This window comes from Mytilus edulis, chromosome 7 (genome assembly GCF_963676685.1).
Source record: "Mytilus edulis chromosome 7, xbMytEdul2.2, whole genome shotgun sequence".
Taxonomy (NCBI): Eukaryota; Metazoa; Mollusca; class Bivalvia; order Mytilida; family Mytilidae; genus Mytilus; species Mytilus edulis.
The window spans coordinates 52,502,317-52,522,264 of record NC_092350.1 but is presented as its reverse complement, the minus strand read 5'-3'; the positions used below and the strand labels follow the sequence as shown (position 1 = coordinate 52,522,264).

The 19,948-nt window shown below is 33.6% G+C and overlaps 1 protein-coding gene across 1 annotated transcript in view; it reads right to left on the bottom strand.

Annotated features, from left to right (window-relative positions):
* Nucleotides 1–3,499: 3,499 nt before the first annotated feature.
* The window catches only part of LOC139481767 (mitochondrial potassium channel ATP-binding subunit-like), a 50,629-nt gene continuing 34,180 nt past the window's right edge, over nt 3,500–19,948 (bottom strand). Inside the window, exons 12-17 of the mRNA XM_071265263.1 lie at nt 19,062–19,195; nt 14,729–14,800; nt 8,068–8,246; nt 6,576–6,634; nt 5,063–5,151; nt 3,500–3,794 (exon numbers count right to left, since the gene is read on the bottom strand). Coding sequence (XP_071121364.1) covers nt 3,687–3,794; nt 5,063–5,151; nt 6,576–6,634; nt 8,068–8,246; nt 14,729–14,800; nt 19,062–19,195 — 641 coding nt within the window. The 3' untranslated portion in view covers nt 3,500–3,686. The remainder of the gene's footprint in view (nt 3,795–5,062; nt 5,152–6,575; nt 6,635–8,067; nt 8,247–14,728; nt 14,801–19,061; nt 19,196–19,948) is intronic.

The window sequence follows — 19,948 nt, the reverse complement described above, 5'->3', positions numbered from 1 at the left end:
ACCTTCCTTTTGTAGTCATTAACATTGTGTTTAAATTTCATTGATTTCTATTTACTTAAACTAAAGTTATTGTGCGAAAACCAAGAATAATGCTTATTTGGGCCCTTTTTTGGCCCCTAATTCCTAAACTGTTGAAACCAAAACTCCCAAAATCAATCCCAACCGTTCTTTTGTGGTCATAAACCTTGTGTCAAAATTTCATAGATTTCTATTAACTTAAACTAAAGTTATAGTGCGAAAACCAAGAAAATGCTTATTTGGGCCCTTTTTGGCCCCTAATTCCTAAAATGTTGGGACCAAAACTCCCAAAATCAATACCAACCTTCCTTTTGTGGTCATAAACCTTGTGTTAAAATTTCATAGATTTCCATTCACTTTTACTAAAGTTAGAGTGCGAAAACTAAAAGTATTCGGACGACGACGACGACGCAGACGACGACGACGACGTGATAGCAATATACGACGAAAATTGTTTCAAATTTTGCGGTCGTATAAAAAGCATAGTAAAATCTTCATTTTGGCAAATTATAAGAAAATTCTGTCTCCAAAAGTCTATATTTAAGATCTACCTTAATTATATGGTTTGTTCTGAGTTGGGACAATACCCTATGTTTATAGAAAGACATTGTCGAATGTTAAAATACTGGTTTAATAAATATGTGCTGATAACTGTATTCTTAAATGCTGTTATGAAGAAATACTTGAGAGGTGTATTTATGAAAATAACGACAAATACAACTGGGCCTGTCGAATAAGAGACATATTATACATGTATGGGTTCCAGGATGAATGGTTACATCAGGGTGTTAAAAATGTGGATTTGTTTTTAATTGAATTTAAAGATAGAGTAAAGGGTAGCTTTTATAGTGAAATTATCTCACTTTTTTTTAAAGATTCCTCAAAATGTATGTATAGATATGTATTTGACCCAAACATGTAACAACTTTATGTAGATCGTGCTGTATATTATATTTATTAACCATTTATTTGTATATACCGCATATCTGCCCATTGTTTGAATATAGAAACTGGTCTATTTTATCATATTGAGAGACATTTTAGACTTTGTTATATGTGTGATAAACAAGTAATTGAAGATGAATATCATTTTATTTAAGTATGTGAAAAGTATAATGAACTCTCCTGAACTGTTATATGTGTAAAATTTACCATGCTGTCAATTTTGTATTTTTGTGATTTTTCTAAGTTTTAAGAACAAAATAAAAATTATTTCCACTTTTTTGTTATAAATGATTGAAAAAATACATATCTAAGAAATTTGAAAAGACCAAAATGATATGGGATGTACATGATTCTTGTAAAATCATTTTTGGTATCCCTGTGTAAAATTTACCATGCTGTCAATTTTGTATTTTTGTGATTTTTCTAAGTTTTAAGAACAAAATAAAAATTATTTCCACTTTTTTGTTATAAATGATTGAAAAAATACATATCTAAGAAATTTGAAAAGACCAAAATGATATGGGATGTACATGATTCTTGTAAAATCATTTTTGGTATCCCTCACCCATTTTCTCAATATTTTGGCTAAAAATACTGACTTGATTGGTTGTAAAATTTGAAAACTGGATTACTCAAAAACAATTCATTGTAAATGCACAATTTTTTCACAGATTTATGTTTGATTATAATATTTTTAAAATTCATTGACATTTTCCACTTTTATCACATGTTTTGGAAATAATTCAAGAACGAGATTTCAACGAGACTAAACGAGACTGAAAAGTCAGAAGAATACATCATTAACATGTGATTGCTTACTTCTTTCATTTATTAATAATTCTGGATATAGATATTCAGTTTGAAGGTACAGTCATGCTTTTGATCTGAGCCAGATCACCCCTAACAGATCACCCTAGTTTGAGTTTTTTGTTATGCATGTTTTCCTTTGTTCTGTAACATTTTGGCGGGATTGCCAAATCCACTATAAAACTTATAATTAAATATACAATTAAACGGACAGACTATCTATCAAAATTCACGTAGAAAAAATCCAGTGTATATGCTGGGATTCCAACTCAAGACCTTTAGCATATCAAGCCACGACACAACCACTATACCAGGATGACTGGATACGAATTAACAGTAATTTAACATACTTAGGCAGCAACCATTTGATTTTCTGGGGGGGGGGGGGGGCTATGGTTTTTTTTTGGAAAAAAAAGTTTGTTTCCAGTTTTCGGAGAAAAAAATAATTTGTTTTTGATTCTGAGAAAAATAATTGTTTGTTTCACCCTCAGCTGCCACTATATGTAATGCTAAAATTGAAAGAAAAAAATTGTTTTTGACTTGTCGCGAAAAAAACATATTGTTTTTCGCCCCAGGCGAAAAAAAAAGTTTGTACAGAAAAAAAAACCATAGCCCCCCCCCCCAGAAAATCAAATGGTTGCTGCCTTAAAGGAAGCAAGATGTTTTTTATAAGTTGGGCGAGTTGGCAGACCTTTATTCAGTGGGGTTTAAACCCTTTTCGTTAATAAGTGAGTTGTCAGTGATTGTTCAGTTTGATTTTACACTTTTTAAAAAGTGGGTCGAGTCGGTAAACAAGAGTGGGGCGATTTATTTCATAAAGTGGCGATATAGGTTGGGCCGATTGGTCAGTAGGGCGAGTTGACATTGTTTGATATCTACTCATCGTGTTCGGGGTCAAAAAGGGTATAAATCATATAGTAATGTATAAAGTATATTATAATGGTTGTGTGGCGTTTTAAACTAGATTTTATGAATTGTAAATGGTTTTTCGTCTAATCTAAAACAGCTGGGATGTAAAATAGTTATCCCACTCGGACTTGGTGTGTCAGTGTTAGATCACCCTCTGGCCTCCGGCCATTGGGGTGATCTTACACTGACACACCGCGTCATCGTGGGATAACTATTAATGATCACAAAATTATAATATCTTAATTAAAACAAAAAACAATCATGTAACAAGTGTTGATTGCATGGACAAATGATGGATTAAATCAAATCAACAAGATTAACCTCATAAGTGAATTGATCACGTGGTGTAAACAATTTGGGTTAGAACTGGTTTGAACTGGTCAGATTTCACCTGAAAATTTAGCACCATGGATAAGAATTATACATCGTGGTAAGACCGATAGAACCACAGTAAAAAATTATACATCATGGGCCCGCTGTCCTTTAAGCGCCTGGGGAGAACACTGTACTGTATTATTGTTTAAATTCCAAGTCATGTTTTTTCATACAGAATGTACAGTGTTGGAGAAGCACACATCTGCTACATGTATTGTACATTATTGAGAATAGTTGATTAAAACATAAGCTTGTCTATTATTATTTTATCATAAATAGGACCACTATACATACTGTTTTCATATTTCAACTTTGCCTCAAAGTCTGTTTGTTGTGATCATGCATAATTTACAAAGTTCTCTAAATGAAACCAATATGAAACCAATATGAAACCAATTCATCTTATTTCACTTATAGGAATTAGTAATAAGAAATAATGAAAAGAATCTGAGACATCATTTATGTTTATGTCCATATAAAACCTCAGAAAATATTGAAGTAAAAAGCACAAATTCATGATGTAATTTTATGTTCTTACAATTGCAATTTAGATTCTTCTTTGTGTAATTACAATATCACATGATAATTTTTGACGATTTTCATAATTATAAATAAATAAAATATCACAGTGTTTAAAAGAAATGTCCTCTCATTTCTTCAATTTCTTCCTCTATCTCTTGTTGCCGTATCAACTCCCAGTAAAGTCCTTTCTTTCTCCTTAATTCATCATGTGTTCCTTGCTGAAACATAAATTTAAAGTAGCTGTTTCATGTACTAATATTCTACATATTGACAACATCTACCAACACTCAGATGTGGAACTATAGCTTTTGTTATCCTTATTCTTTTTGACAATTTATGAACTATAGTTGCTAATGTCTTTGTCATTTTGTCTCTTGTGGACATATGTTTTATTGGTAATCATACCACATCCAGGGGCGGATGCAGGAATTTTCGAAAGGGGGGGGGGGGGGGGGGGGGGGTGCTAACCCAGGGCACCCAGGGCAAAGGGGGGGTGCAAAACATATGTCCCGATACAAATGCATTGATAGGCAAAAATAAAGGGGGGGGGGTGCGCACCCCCGGAACCCCCCCCCCCCCCCTGGATCCGCCACTGCCACATCTTATATCCATAGAGAATTGTCAAAAAATATCATAGGACCATAAGACTTACTTTTACATAGCTAACCAACACTATGCTAAGGTACAGTAAAGTTTGTTAACAGATTTCTATACTCTCAGAACCAGGCAAGTTCACTCTGTCAGACTGTTAAATTGTCTTCCTATTAAAGATTGAATTCGCTAAGGCACTGCTTTAAAAATCATATCAGGTTGACCAAAATTTCACTTAGTTTGTAATAATTGTGATTTTGACGTTAAATGTATAGAGCTTAAAATTAATAGTCATATTACTCCCCTTCTTTTACCATAATGATATTCAAATTTGACCTTGATAAAGTACTTTTATTTTGTAAACTAAGGTTATACACACAAAATATATATTTATATTTTGATATTAGCTCTTGACAAAATTCTTGACTCTTAAATATGTCAAAGAAATTTAAAAAAAAACTTATTTAACACGTCACATAGATTATTCCACATTGGTTGTATTGTCATAGTTAACCAATTTTAGTAACAAGCCACTTTGACGAATTGATTTTTCAACAATTATATAATCACTGGGTTTTTTTTCAGGATAAAGTTTGTTAACCAAACTGCTATCTATGTAATAGCTAAATAAAAATACAATTCATATTTTTTAAAATAATTGTCATCTTATAGTCTGAAAACTAAATTGTGACCTTTTTGTCTTCTGATTTTTTGTCCAGTGACTTTGTCCTACATTTTATTATCACAGGTCAAAATTTACCATGATATTTTCTTTCACACAAAATCTTTGCAAGAGTATTTTCTGTTCAATTATATAAATCTTAGATTAATAAGCATGATGTCACATTACACATGTAACTACATGTTTCACAAATCTTAAATCAATTAAACCAACCTCAACAATTTTTCCATTAGAGACCACAGCTATAGCATCAGCATCTCTTATAGTACTCAGTCTGTGTGCCACTATCAGAACTGTTCTACCTACAATTTATAATGCATTGTGGGTAAAAATGTTCAAAAACTACAAAAATATACATGAACCTCAAGTAAACAAAACATACTGCCTTCCTCAGCAAAGCTTTAAGTATAATTGAATTATCTCCCCTTAAAGGTGCAAGACCAGAATTATATTACCCAAGTATAGTTCTACAAATGTGTAAACATAGATTTCACAACTGCAAACAAGTGTGTTACAATATTTCTCCACTTCAGACAGTAAAATTTGATATTTTAAATTTAACTGTTGAGATTGGAGAAATATCGTAATACACGAAGTTATAGCCGAAGAATCTGTTTCTCTAATGATTTTTACGCTTTTAAGAGGAATTGGGTTGGCAGTCAGAAAGGGTGATTTCTATCTTTTATATTCATGAACCTTATGATAAATAATATGAGGAAGGTGCTACCTTAAATGCCAGCTTTATACTAAGACAATGTCCTATACCGGTATATTGATTGGTTGTTGGTTGTTTAAAGTCAAGTGGCAAATATTTCATGCATGTTCAGGACGAATGTTCTAGGCTACATTAACATATAGTGTTTGTCTTAAATAAAATTGTAAGTTCAGATGGACAATGATTAGGGAACGATCATTGAACTATAAAAGGCAGGAGGGGGTTATGGTATTTTTCCTAAAAATATATTTTGATTCCCAAATTGATGAAAAAAAAATCTGTTCAAGCAGAGGACAAAAAAAATATAAGTTGATTGTGACAATTTTTCTTCTTCTGTACAATTTATTTCAAAATACATGCAGACTTTTACTTGAAATGATTCAGGGTGTCCAAGCGTAATTATAAAGTTAATTACACCTTATAAAAGAATGACAGATTTTGATTGGTAGAGAGCCAGTGTATTTTGAGCATATTCTAACATTTTTTCCTCATTTTAAACGAATTTGCCTGCTTTTCACCACTGTCGGTGAATATACCTCAAATACCATGGTATTTGCCATTTTGAATATTCCTTTTTTACCCTGGCAAGCATATTCCAGCCCATATTTTATCGGATATGACGTAACATTAAGAAAGCGGAGCTAACACGTTTTAGTGCATGTTTAATTCCCGCGGTTCTATCATAATATCCACTCATTTATCCTCAAAATAATGCAAAACATAATACATGTACAGAGAGTTTCAATCCATATCTATTTGGTGTAATTAAACAGATATATCATGCTATGTAGGGGTACTTGTGAAAAATACCAGTCTTGGGGCAGAATTTTCCTTGCCTAGCGGCTCGTGAAATTTTACAGTCCCTCGACTGGTATTTTTCGCAAATACCCCTCCATAACATGGTATATCTGTTCAAAATAAATTGCTTAATAATACAGCTTTTTTTTTCAATGTATAAAGTTATACTGTATATAGATAATTCTATGATTACTTTAATATATATATAATTACCTTTAATAACATTATTTAAAGCTTCCTGTACTATTCTTTCTGATTCAGCATCAAGTGCACTAAAAAATTACAGAAAACAATATTTGTGTGAACAGATTTCATATTTTGGATAACATATTTATTGGTAAAAATATATTAAGTTTTATGTATTATTAACAGAACAAATTTGCTGATTTTTCTGCATTTGTTTTTCATTCAAACACTTTGTTTCTGTTGCAAATGCATTTGTATGCACTTTTGAATGCAAAACTCTCTCAACAGTAGAATATTCTGGGACGTCAAAATAATTCCTACTAGGTACTAATAGAAAACAAATAGAAAACAATTATATAAATATATTAAATGGCAATTGATTTACTTTACCAAAGAATACTTCAGCACATAAAAATAATTCAGTTAGTCTTAAAAAAAGTGTAATAAACTAAATAACTAAAATTTTCTCTTGATTGTTTATACATTAAAACCTTATTCCTTGCAAACAAAACATGTATGATATGTAGGTGCTTGTTCTGCTGACTTTAAATAAAGTTTTTGAACTTTACAGTCAATTTAGTTGTATTTCTAAACTTTTAGGATTAAATAAAAAAAAAAATGATTCAACAAAAAATTGTGAAATACCAAATTCAAATGATTTAATGAACAGGACCAGGCATTTCGGTTTTTAAAAAAATACAAATTTCCTTAAAAGACTTGTAATTAAAGTTTGTCAAACAATAAATTAAATGTTCAAGAAAAAATAGTATTTCCTTGATCATTGAAATCATCATCAATGAAAATATTTGAAAAATTCATCAAATCCTCGGTAACTTCATAAGCAGCAAATGGAAAAAAAACGAAATAGAGAATGTGTAAAGGGGACACATATGACGCCCCAAGTTGCATTTAATGTTATAAAGGTACACGACTAGAAAACTGAAAAAGTTACTCCACCTCAATTCAAACTTGAATTGTGATTTATAGTAATAAGCATTGTGAATAAGTTTCATAGCATTTGGTTACCGCAAATTAAAGTAAGAGAACAGAAACGAAATATTCAACAATTTTCTATTTATAAAGTGACATAATTTAGAACGATTAAAGTGACGCTACCAAACTTCAACCTTGATCTGTCTTTTGTTGAAATAAGCATTAGTATAACTTTCCTAACTTTTGGTTGTGGCAATCTAATGTCAGAGAACAGAAACTAATTTTGGGGCATACGTACTGACAAGGTTAACACTTAAAGCCCCCTATTTAACAGTGTCATAAAAACAAATTATCCAAGATACAGTAACTTTTCTTCGGCCATTATAAACTTATAGCAAAGGAAAATTTTTAAATTACAGCATACAACTATACCTTGTTGATTCATATAGTATTAATATAGATGGATTTTTAATAAGAGCCCTGGCTATGGCTATCCTCTGTAATCTATGATGAAAATTAATTTTTTGATGTACATAGGGTTAAGGTTTAGCAATAGAAAATGTATTAATAGCATACAATTTTATACCTTGTAGCTTCATCTAGTACTAATATTGATGGATTTTTAATGAGAGCCCTGGCTATGGCTATCCTCTGTTTCTGACCTCCTGAGACAGTGACACCTCTTTCTCCTAGGACAGTTTTATATCCCTCAGGAAACCCTGTGATGAAACTGTGAGCATTGGCAAGATCAGCAGCCTCAAAAACCTGTCAATATATAAAAAATATTGAAGAATTCAGTTATCACAGACTGTCTTTAGCAAGCTATTCTTCATTGCATTTTTCAGGCAATAGGTAGCTTCTGGTTTCAGCAATCTGTGGTCCTCAACCTAACTTATCTGAGAATTAGCAGCTGTGATAACCCTATATGAAATTTATATGTTATTATTGCAGAATAATAACAAATTCAAATTGTTAATTGGCATAAAGACAATTATTGCGGTTTGTTAATGAATTGATGTAAAGTCATTGGTCAAATATGTAAACCAATGAATAACTAAATGTTTTTCTCTACCTATTTATGACATCTTTACACTAAATGCATTGGATATTGAATGTGTACTGATTGATAATTTAGTCTTAGATGCATAACTTTTATTTTATCAGTTTTTAGTGGATTTGAACTAGCTGTCAGTAACTGCAAGTACCCTCAGATCAGGACTTAGTGTCTTTTTGTTGTTGGAACCTACAACACATCCACTGTATTTTTGCTAGATGTATGTCTATTTGTATCCATGTGATGAGTTAAGCCTTTTTCAACTGATTTTTATAGTTCGTTCTTATATTGTACTGTTACACCACTATCCCAGGTTAGGGGAAGGTTCGGATCCTGCTAACTTGTTTAACCCTGCCACAATCTGCATGTATGTGCCTGTCCCAAGTCAGGAGCCTGTAATTCAGTGGTTGTCGTATGTTGATGTGTTACATTTTTGTTTTTTCATTCATTTTCTGTACATAAATTAGGCCTTTAGTTTTCTCTTATGAATTGTTTTTACATTTGTCATTTTGGGGCCTTTTGTAGCTGACTATGCAGTATGGGCTTTGCTCATTGTTGAAGGCCGTACAGTGACCTATAGTTGTTAATGTCTGCGTCATTTGGTCTCTTGTGGAGATGTCTCATTGGCAATCTTACCACATCTTCTTTTTTATAAATAGAATCTGAAGTATACAATTAGAAATTTAAATAAAACAAAGAGCCGAGTTAAGAGCACAAGCATGATTCATCCTTATTGATATTGTTACAAGAATAAAATGGGAGATTTCAAAGGCATTTTATCATTTGATCACCAATTCCAACAATTATGTAAAGTTTCGTCTGAATAAATCAAAGCAAACTCATGTTATATATAAATGGTACATCGTATACAAAAATTGATGTAAAGATTTGACTAAAATCAGCTTATTAAAGTCCCATAACTCTGGAGCAACAAGTCAGTAAATTGAATAAATTAAAATGTAGCTTCAGTTCATCATTCAAAACAAAAATGTATAGTTCTAAAAAATCAATTCAAAGGGGCTTTTTTAGTAGGTCTATGGATTCTATGGTCTTTTCTAGGTTGAACCGACCGTGCGAGGGCTGAAAAGCCAGTCAAGGTCGTTAAACACGATTTGTTGTTTAGTAGGTCAGATGAGGTTTGCTGTCAAAATTCATTAAAATGTATCAGTTAAAATTCAAAACCTCTGGAATAACAACCCGGAAAATTAAACAAATCAAAATGGAACTTTCTTTTAACAATACACCTTATCGCTATTTGTCTTCCATTGCAGGATATCACACAGGTTCCCATATTATTTTGACTTTATAAAACAAAATATCTGACGACACAATGGAAAAGTGATTGTGTATAACGTCAAAAGTTCAAGCGGCCGGGTCAGCCGGGATTAGCGATAAGGTGTATGACCACAATAATGTGTAGTTTGAAGGAAATTAATTCAGGAATACTTGAGTTAATGAAAAATTGCCTTAAATCTAAGGGTCAAAGTTCTGGAACTCTGAAATGACAAATTTAAAAGTACCGGTAGAAAACTAGAGGGTCCAAGGACCCTGTGTCGCTCACCTGATATTTTTATTTACAATTGATGCATGATAAATGTAACTGCTGTACTGTTGTTTAGTTTCAGAGATATAATACTAAAAAGTGAGTTTGAAACTAGTTTTATTTCAGCTATGTGGGCAGGCAGGGTCATTATACACAGTGGTCCCTGGATATCCTAGTGGTGATTTAAACCAAGTTTGTTTAAATTTGACAGTTGTTTCAGGGGAAAATTTTTGTAAAATTGTAAATGAGAAATGCAAAGTGAGGAGAAAGTTGTGAAGTTGTTTTGTTGTTGCGCAACCCCTCCCCGCCTATTGCCAAAAAAACCCAAAAAGTTAAAAAATTATCATATAAGGGCAATCTATCCTATTAATGATTTCTGCAAAATTCAGTTGATTGTGCAAGGGTTGTACAGCCAGCTGAGGTCGTTTAGAATTCTCTTTTGTTGTTGTAAAATTCAAGTGGTTTTTGAATTGGTTTGTTCATTTTTTTTTTTTTTTCAAAGTTTTCATGTATTAAAGCTTCATGACAATAGATAATCAAAGCGCTGTAAGCGCTGAAGGCAGTTAACCAAAAACCAGGCAAACGTAATTATGTGCAGTGGCAGATCCAGAAATTTTCATAAGTGGGGGCCCACTGCCTGCCTAACAGGGACCTGCTCCAGTCATGCGTCAGTGATTCCCTATATAATCAACCAAATTTTTTCTCAAAAATGGAAGGGGGGCGGGCCCACTGTAAAATCCCTCTAAATCTGCCTCTGATGTGGTATTAAACATTCATATATTGTACATTTATGTTTATCTAATGAATTAATTATTAAGGCAAATAATTTATATGTTATCAACTTTTCAATAACAATGAATATAAATGTATATTTTTTATGGTGAGTCTGCAGTGGTACAAGTTCGCAATGATTGTAGTTGTTCTAGTTGGTAGTTAACGTTGGTTGTAGTTGACTGTTAGTAGTACATGTTGACTTAGTACGAACATGTAATAGTATGAATGGACTGGTTTCCCTGTAAAGAAAACTGAGTATGTGTTCTATAGTACAATAGTTATGCGACACAAATCAGACAATTGTTCACTACTACAAGGATCAAAGGTGAGGTCTGACTGACCTGCCCATAGTAAATGTAAATGATTTGTTATATTGTCCCATACATGAATATATATGGTTTAGGGGTGGGGATCTCGAAAGTTTTCAAGTTCTCAAACAGGAAGGGGTAGGGTGACCCCAGGGACTTCCCCTATATTTCATTTGATTTGTTATATTGTTCCATACATGAATATATATGGTTTAGGGGTGGGGATCTCGAGGGTTTTCAAGTTCTCAAACAGGAAGGGATAGGATGACCCCAGGGACTTCCCCTATATTTCATTTGATTTGTTATATTGTCCCATACATGAATATAAAATTGAGAATGGAAATGGGGAATGTGCCAAAGAGACAACAACCCGACCATAGAAAAAAACAACAGCAGAATATATGGTTTAGGGGTGGGGATCTCATCGGTTTCCAAGTTCTCAAACAGGAGGGGGTAGGGGGACTCCCCCTATATTTCATTTAATTAGTTACATTGACCCATACATGAATATATATTGTTTAGGGGTGGAGATCTCAACCGTTTCGTAAGTTCCCAAACAGGAGGGGGTGGGTCACCCCATGGACTCCCCTTATATTTCATTTGATTAGTTATATATATAGTCCCATACATGAATGTATATGGTTGAGAGGTGGGGATCTCATCCGTTGTAAAGTTATCAAACAGGAGGGGGTAGAGTGGCTCAAAGGACGCCACCTATATATGATATGATTTGCCTACATTCAGGTAGTTATTTGTGAAAATAAAGTAAGAATCTTCCAGCTACTTTAACTGACCCTTCAAAATTGAGAAAAAAATACCCCTTCAAAATTGCAGTAGTATGTTTACACTTTAAAAGCATCTTACATGCATTATCAACATTTATCACTGATAAAGAAAATTTATACTGTGACCAGGAACATATATATTGTTAGATATACTGTTCCCAGCTGTCACATTGTATTGGATTTTGACATTAAAATTTGTCAAAAGTAATTTTGAGTTTCTGTTTAAAATATTTTCTGCTTTTTCTTTCTTTTACATATATCTTTTGGTTTTCAATTCTAGTGTTTATATTCATTTACCATGCATAGATGTATTTTGTCACCTGCCTGGATTCGCCAAAAACCCGGAATTACCCTTATCCGCTTCCGGAATTTGATCCGAAATTGTAATTGTCTTTTCACGGCAGCCATTGTCATTGTGTTCCAATGTTGTTTTTGTCAGTCAGATACGATTTTACTCGTATTAACACATTTTTTGTCGGCGATTTTCTGTATATAGCTAGCAATTGAACAAAATTGACATTGCTGTCATGAATAATAATGATTAAAATAAGTTTTGAGATCGTTCATTTGGAGACTTTGGCGTAAAGGTTTTCAAAGCTATTTTTAATTTTCTTTCAAGTGGAACTGAGACTACTATAACTGTGATATAGTTGTCTCAGAGTGGAAGGCCCGTCAGGCGTGGCTAGTAACCAAGTCGAAAGTGGAAGGTTGCGGACCTCGGACCACCGCTAATTTGAACCCCTGCCTCCAAATTGAAAAGATACGAATTTCGTCTTCTAATTTGAAATTGCCGCCAACATCATGAACAGTTGAACTTATTATATAATAGACTACTGACGTAGTTGTACTACGTATTGACGACAAACAATATTCCTACGACTTTTGTCATTTGGGAAATCTAAACTTCTTGTCTTCAAAGATTTTCAGCGATTAAATATTTCGTACAATTGTTTTTTGACACCTTAGCCAAAAGCACAGGCAATAAAAAACTACATAAGAATTCCTAATGAGCACTACTTCCTATGTGCAACTTCAAAAGTTTTGGGTAATTCGACGATCATTTAAGGTTTTTCTAGTCATATTTTTTGTAATCCAGAATTAAAAGTATTAAAAAAGTGTTCAATTAGTTATATATAACATAGTAGCCAGCTAGATAATAACAATGGCAAGTATTTCAGCATTTATTGGGTAGACCACAAATCTAGGGTGCTCGCATAATGCAGATTAACTGCATAAAAATACAGTTACAAGGAGTCAAGAGACGATTTTGGCTATGTGAAGTTTAATACTTGTAGATTTGGCCTGCTGATAATTTTTGGTGTAATAGTTTATATCAATATATGATGGCTGCCATCTTGGTGGGTTGAGCAGGTCACGGGACACCAATTTTGAAACTAGGTACCCTTATAATGATTTTGGCAATGTTTGGTTAAATTTGGCCCAGCAGTTTCAGAAGAAAAGATTTTTGTAAAAGATTTCTAAGATTTACGAAAAAATTGTTAAAATTTACTATAAAGGGCAATAACTCCTAAAGGGGTCAACTGACCATTTCGGTCATGTTGACTTATTTGTAAATCTTACTTTGCTGAACATTATTGCTTTTAATAGTTTATCTCTATCTATAATACTATTCAAGATAATAACCAAAAACAGCAAATTTTCCTTAAAATTACCAATTCAGGGGCAGCAACCCAACAACGGTATGTCAGATTCATCTGAAAATTCCAGGGCAGATAGATCTTGACCTGATGAACAATTTTACCCATGTCAAATTTGCTCTAAATGCTTTGGTTTTTGAGTTATAAGCCAAAAACTGCATTTTACCCCTACGTTCTATTTTTAGCCATGGTGGCCATCTTGGTTGGTTGGGCAGGTCACCAGACACAATTTTTAAACTAGATACCCTTATAATGATTTTGGCAATGTTTGGTTAAATTTGGCCCAGCAGTTTCAGAGGAGAAGATTTTTGTAAAAGATTACTAAGATTTACAAGAATGGTTAAAAATTTACTATAAAGGGCAATAACTCCTAAAGGGGTCAACTGACCATTTCGGTCATGTTGACTTATTTGTAAATCTTACTTTGCTGAACATTATTGCTTTTAATAGTTTATCTCTATCTATAATAATATTCAAGATAATAACCAAAATGCAAATTTTCCTTAAAATTACCAATTCAAGGGCAGCAACCCAACAACGGGTTGTCCGATTCATCTGAAAATTTCAGGGCAGATAGGTCTTGACCTGATACACAATTTTACCCCATGTCAGATTTGCTCTAAATGCTTTGGTTTTTGAGTTATAAGCCAAAAACTGCATTTTACCCCTATGTTCTATTTTTAGCCATGGCGGCCATCTTGGTTGGTTGGGCGGGTCACTGGACACAATTTTAAAACTAGATACCCTAATAATGATTATGGCAATGTTTGGTTAAATTTGGCCCAGCAGTTTCAGAGGAGAAGATTTTTGTAAAAGTTAACGACGACGGACGATGGACGACGGACGCCGGACGCCGGACGCCAAGTGATGAGAAAAGCTCACTTGGCCCTTCGGGCCAGGTGAGCTAAAAATGAAACGGAACTTTCAACCATTACTTCTAATGTTGTGTTAAAGTTTTATAAGAATTGGTTAAAGCCAATTTGAGTTATTGTACAAAGTGTGTTAGGATGGATGGACTTTAGAATACCCTTATAAGTCCCCTTTTAGACTGGCTTATAAAACAGAATACAAAAATGTTTTAATGCTTTAAAACTAGTACTTCAACAATCATTATTATGCCAATACCTCTAAGTCTGTAGCATCTGGTCTCCCATATCTTATATTCTCCATTACACTAGTAGCAAATAGTACTGGTTCCTGAAAAAATAAAACTAGAGGCTCTAAAGAGCCTGTGTCGCTCACCTTGGTCTATGTGCATATTAAACAAAGGACACAAATGGATTCATGACAAAATTGTATTTTGGTGATGGAGATGTGTTTGAAGTTCTTACTTTACTGAACATTCTTGCTTCTTACAATTATATCTATAATGAACTTTGCCCATTAGTAACAGAGAAAAATATTTGGTAAAAATTTACATAAATTTACCAAATTAATGAAAATTGTTAAAAATTGACTATAAAGGGCAATAACTCCTTAAGGGGTCAATTGACCAATTAGGTCATGTGGACTTATTTGTAGATCTTACTTTGATGAACATTATCGCTGTTTACAGTTTATCGCTATCTATAATAGTATTCAAGATAATAACCAAAAACAGCAAAATTTCTTTAAAAATTACCAATTGGAGGGCAGCAACCCAACAACCGGTTGTCCAATTCATTTGAATATTTCAGGGCAGATATATATTGACTTGATTAACAATTTAACTCCTTGTCAGATTTCCTCTAAATGATTTGGTTTCAGAGTTATAAGCAAACAAGAGTGCACACGCTAAAATGTCTCGCCTTCTATACTAATTATTGATATTATGTTGATAGTCCTAAGTATAAAGCTAAGCTTTATTACAACTGTCACATAAACTTAACATTAACCAAGTTAACTAAAAAAAGACCAATGAACCTTGAAAATGAGGTCAAGGTCAGATGAACCATGCCAGGCAGACATGTACAGCTAACAATGCTTCTATACAACATATATATAGTTGACCTATTACTTATAGTTTAAGAAAAATAGACCAAACCACAAAAACTTAACACTGTGCAATGAACCGTGAAAATGAGGTCATGGTCAAATAAAACCTGCACGACAGACATAAAGATCATAAAATATTTCCATACACCAAATATAGTTGACCTATGGCATATAGTATTAGAAAAAAAGACCAAAACTCAAAAACTTAACTTTGACCACTGAACCATGAAAATGAGGTCAAGGTCACATGACATCTGCCTGATAGACAAGTACACCTGACAATCATTCCATACAACAAATATAGTAGACCTATTGCATATAGTATGAGAAAAACAGACCAAAACACAAAAATTTAACTATAATCACTGAACCATGAAAATGAGGTCAAGGTCAGATGACACCTGCCAGTTGGACATGTACACCTTACAGTCCTTCCATACACCGAATATACTAGCCCTATTGCTTATAGTATCTGAGATATGGACTTGACCACCAAAACTTAACCTTGTTCACTGATCCATGAAATGAGGTCGAGGTCAAGTGAAAACTGTCTGACAGACATGAGGACCTTGCAAGGTACGCACATATCAAATACAGTTATCCTATTACTTATAATAAGAGAGAATTCAACATTACAAAAAATCTGAACTTTTTTTTCAAGTGGTCACTGAACCATGAAAATGAGGTCAAGGATATTGGACATTTGACTGACGGAAACTTCGTTACATGAGGCATCTATATACAAAGTATGAAGCATCCAAGTCTTCCACCTTCTAAAATATAAAGCTTATAAGAAGTTAGCTAACACCGCCGCCGCCGCCGCCGCCGCCGGATCACTATCCCTATGTCGAGCTTTCTGCAACAAAAGTTGCAGGCTCGACAAAAACTACATTTTACCCCTGTTCTATTTTTAGCCGTGGTGGCCATCTTGGTTGGATGGCCAGGTCATCGGACACATTTTTCAAACAAGGTACCTCAAAGATGATTGTGGCCAAGTTTGAATTAATTTGGCCCAGTAGTTTCAGAGGAGAAGATTTTTGTAAAAGATAACTAAGATTTACGAAAAATGGTTAAAATTGACTATAAAGGGCAATAACTCCTAAAGGGGTCAACTGACCATTTCGGTCATGTTGACTTATTTGTAAATCCTACTTTGATGAACATTATTGCTGTTTACAGTTTATCTCTATCTATAATAATATTCAAGATAATAACCAAAAACGGCAAAATTTCCTCAAAATTACCAATTCAGGGGCAGCAATCCAACAACAGGTTGACCGATTCATCTGAAAATTTCAGGGCAGATAGATCTTGACCTGATTTACATTTTTACTCCATGTCAGATTTCCTCTAAATGTTTTGGTTTTTGAGTTATAAGCCAAAAACTGCATTTTACCCCTATGTTCTATTTTTAGCCGTGGCGGCCATCTTGGTTGGTTGACCGGGTCACGCCACACATTTTTTAAACTAGATACCCCAAAGATGATTGTGGCCAACTTTGGATTAATTTGGCCCATTAGTTTCAGAGGAGAAGAGTTTTGTAAAAGATTACTTAGATTTATGAAAAATGGTTAAAAATTGACTATAAAGGGCAATAACTCCTTAAGGGGTCAACTGACCATTTCGGTCATGTTGACTTATTTGTAAATCTAACTTTGCTGAACATTATTGCTGTTTACAGTTTATCTCTATCTATAATAATATTCAAGATAATAACCAAAAACGGCAAAATTTCCTCAAAATTACCAATTCAGGGGCAGCAACCCAACAACAGGTTGACCGATTCATCTGAAAATTCAGGGCAGATAGATCTTGACCTGATAAACATTTTTACTCCACATCAGATTTCCTCTAAATGCTTTGGTTTTTGAGTTATAAGCCAAAAACTGCATTTTACCCCATGTTCTATTTTTAGCCGTGGCGGCCATCTTGGTTGGTTGACCGGGTCACGCCACACATTTTTTAAACTAGATACCCCAAAGATGATTGTGGCCAAGTTTGGATTAATTTGGCCCAGTAGTTTCAGAGGAGAAGATTTTTGTAAAAGATTACTTAGATTTATGAAAAATGGTTAAAAATTGACTATAAAGGGCAATAACTCCTAAAGGGGTCAACTGACCATTTCGGTCATGTTGACTTACTTGTAAATCTAACTTTGCCGAACATTATTGCTGTTTACAGTTTATCTCTATCTATAATAATATTCAAGATAATAACCAAAAACAGCAAAATTTCCTCAAAATGACCAATTCAGGGGCAGCAACCCAACAACGGGTTGACCGATTCATCTGAAAATTTCAGGGCAGATAGATCTTGACCTGATAAACATATTTACCCCATGTCAGATTTCCTCTAAATGCTTTGGTTTTTGAGTTATAAGCCAAAAACTGCATTTTACCCCTATGTTCTATTTTTAGCCGTGGCGGCCATCTTGGTTGGTTGACCGGGTCACGCCACACATTTTTTAAACTAGATACCCGAATGATGATTGTGGCCAAGTTTGGTTCAATTTGGCCCAGTAGTTTCAGAGGAGAAGATTTTTGTAAAAGTTAACGACGACGGACGACGACGGACGACGCCGGACGCCGGACGCAAAGTGATGGGAAAAGCTCACTTGGCCCTTCGGGCCAGGTGAGCTAAAAAATGTATATTGTCAACTTCTTATAATTTGTGTATGTTTTTTAACAAAGTTTCAAATGAACTTTTATTGATATTAATATTGATTTTATTATCAGTAAACTAAAAGCAAACTGTAATATACATATTCATGGATATACAATCTATCAATACCTGTATCTTGCCAATTTGCACAAGGTAATGTTTTTTCGCTGTCTATTTATGACGCCTAACACTAAATTCAATGGATGTTATATGTGTACTGGATAATTAAGTCCTAGAAGCATGATTCTTTTCATTAGTTATATTTGGCTTTGTGCCAGCTGTCAGTCACTGCGGATATTCTCAGATCTGTATTCGTGTCTTTTTGTTGTTGGAATGTACAGGTATTTAGGCACATCCACTCGGAGGCTTGTTCTTTGGTTGTTTTTCCTTCATTTAGAGCTAAATATGCTTTATGGGCTTTGCTCATTATTGAAGGTAGTATGGTGACTTACAGTTGTTAATTTCTGTGTCATTTGGTCAATTGTGTAGAGTTGTCTCATTGGAATTATACCACATCTCCTCATTCTTATACAACTGAATTTGCAAGTTAAATAATGAAAGTACTAGTAATACATGTGTACTGCATGTTTTATTAAAAAGAATTACAACATTGATTTAAATATCTTAAATATTTTAAATGCCTCTTTAAAATTTTTGAACTGTTCTTTCATTTGCAAGAAATTTGTTTATACTGTACTATCATTTGCAAGAAATTTAATACTTTTAAAGCTAATTTGCTATTAAATAGAACATTACAGGACATAAGCAGTTAATTTAGTATTTAGCAATCACATATATGAACTGTTACTGCATAAAAACGTACTTGATTGATAAAACCTATAGCTCTGCCTCTCAGCCATGATGGATCCAAATCTTTAATATCTTCTCCATCTAATGTAATCTTCCCATGGCCTATTTCATAAAACCGTTCTAACAGTGCAGCAACTGTAGATTTACCTGCAAAAATAAACAATAAAGGTACATGATATCGATAACCATATATTACATTCTTTGAAAAGCAGCTACTCGCGCTGTGCATAGATATAAGAAGATGTGGTAGGCCAATGAGGCAACTTTTCATCCAAGTCACAATTAGTAAAAAGTAAACCATTGTAGGTCTTCAACACTATGCCTTGTCTTACACTAACAGCAAGCTATAAAGGGCCAAAAAATGACTTTTGTATATGTAACCAAAAAATATGTTCCCGTGTGACTTTTGCTCTGTCAGAACAACTTTCATAGGAAATATGTTCCACCAGAATTTATATCACAGGAAATTTGTTCCAGCAGCTGCACTGTAAAATTTGTTCCAGAACTAATTTTATGACCAAATGTGAAATAAGTTCTGGAAATATAACCTAAACAGGTCCATTTAACGTACTGACCTCGTCAAAAGTCCATAAATGATAGATACTTATCAATTATGGACTTTTGACGAGGTCAATACATTATGTATGGACCTCTTCAGATTATATTGACTGAGGACGAAGTCGGAGTGTCAATATAATCTAACTGGTTCATATATAACGTATTGACTGAGTGAACGTCTCCTTTATTTCTATATTGCATATGTAAATAATGTATAAGAAAATGACGTTCAATGTTCTTTCTGTGTATTTTTTAATTGTATTTTGCAAGAATTCCAATGATGTTATTGTCAAACAACTTCATAGCTTGTTGCATTAGCTTTCTTGTTTTCTTAGCATCTGC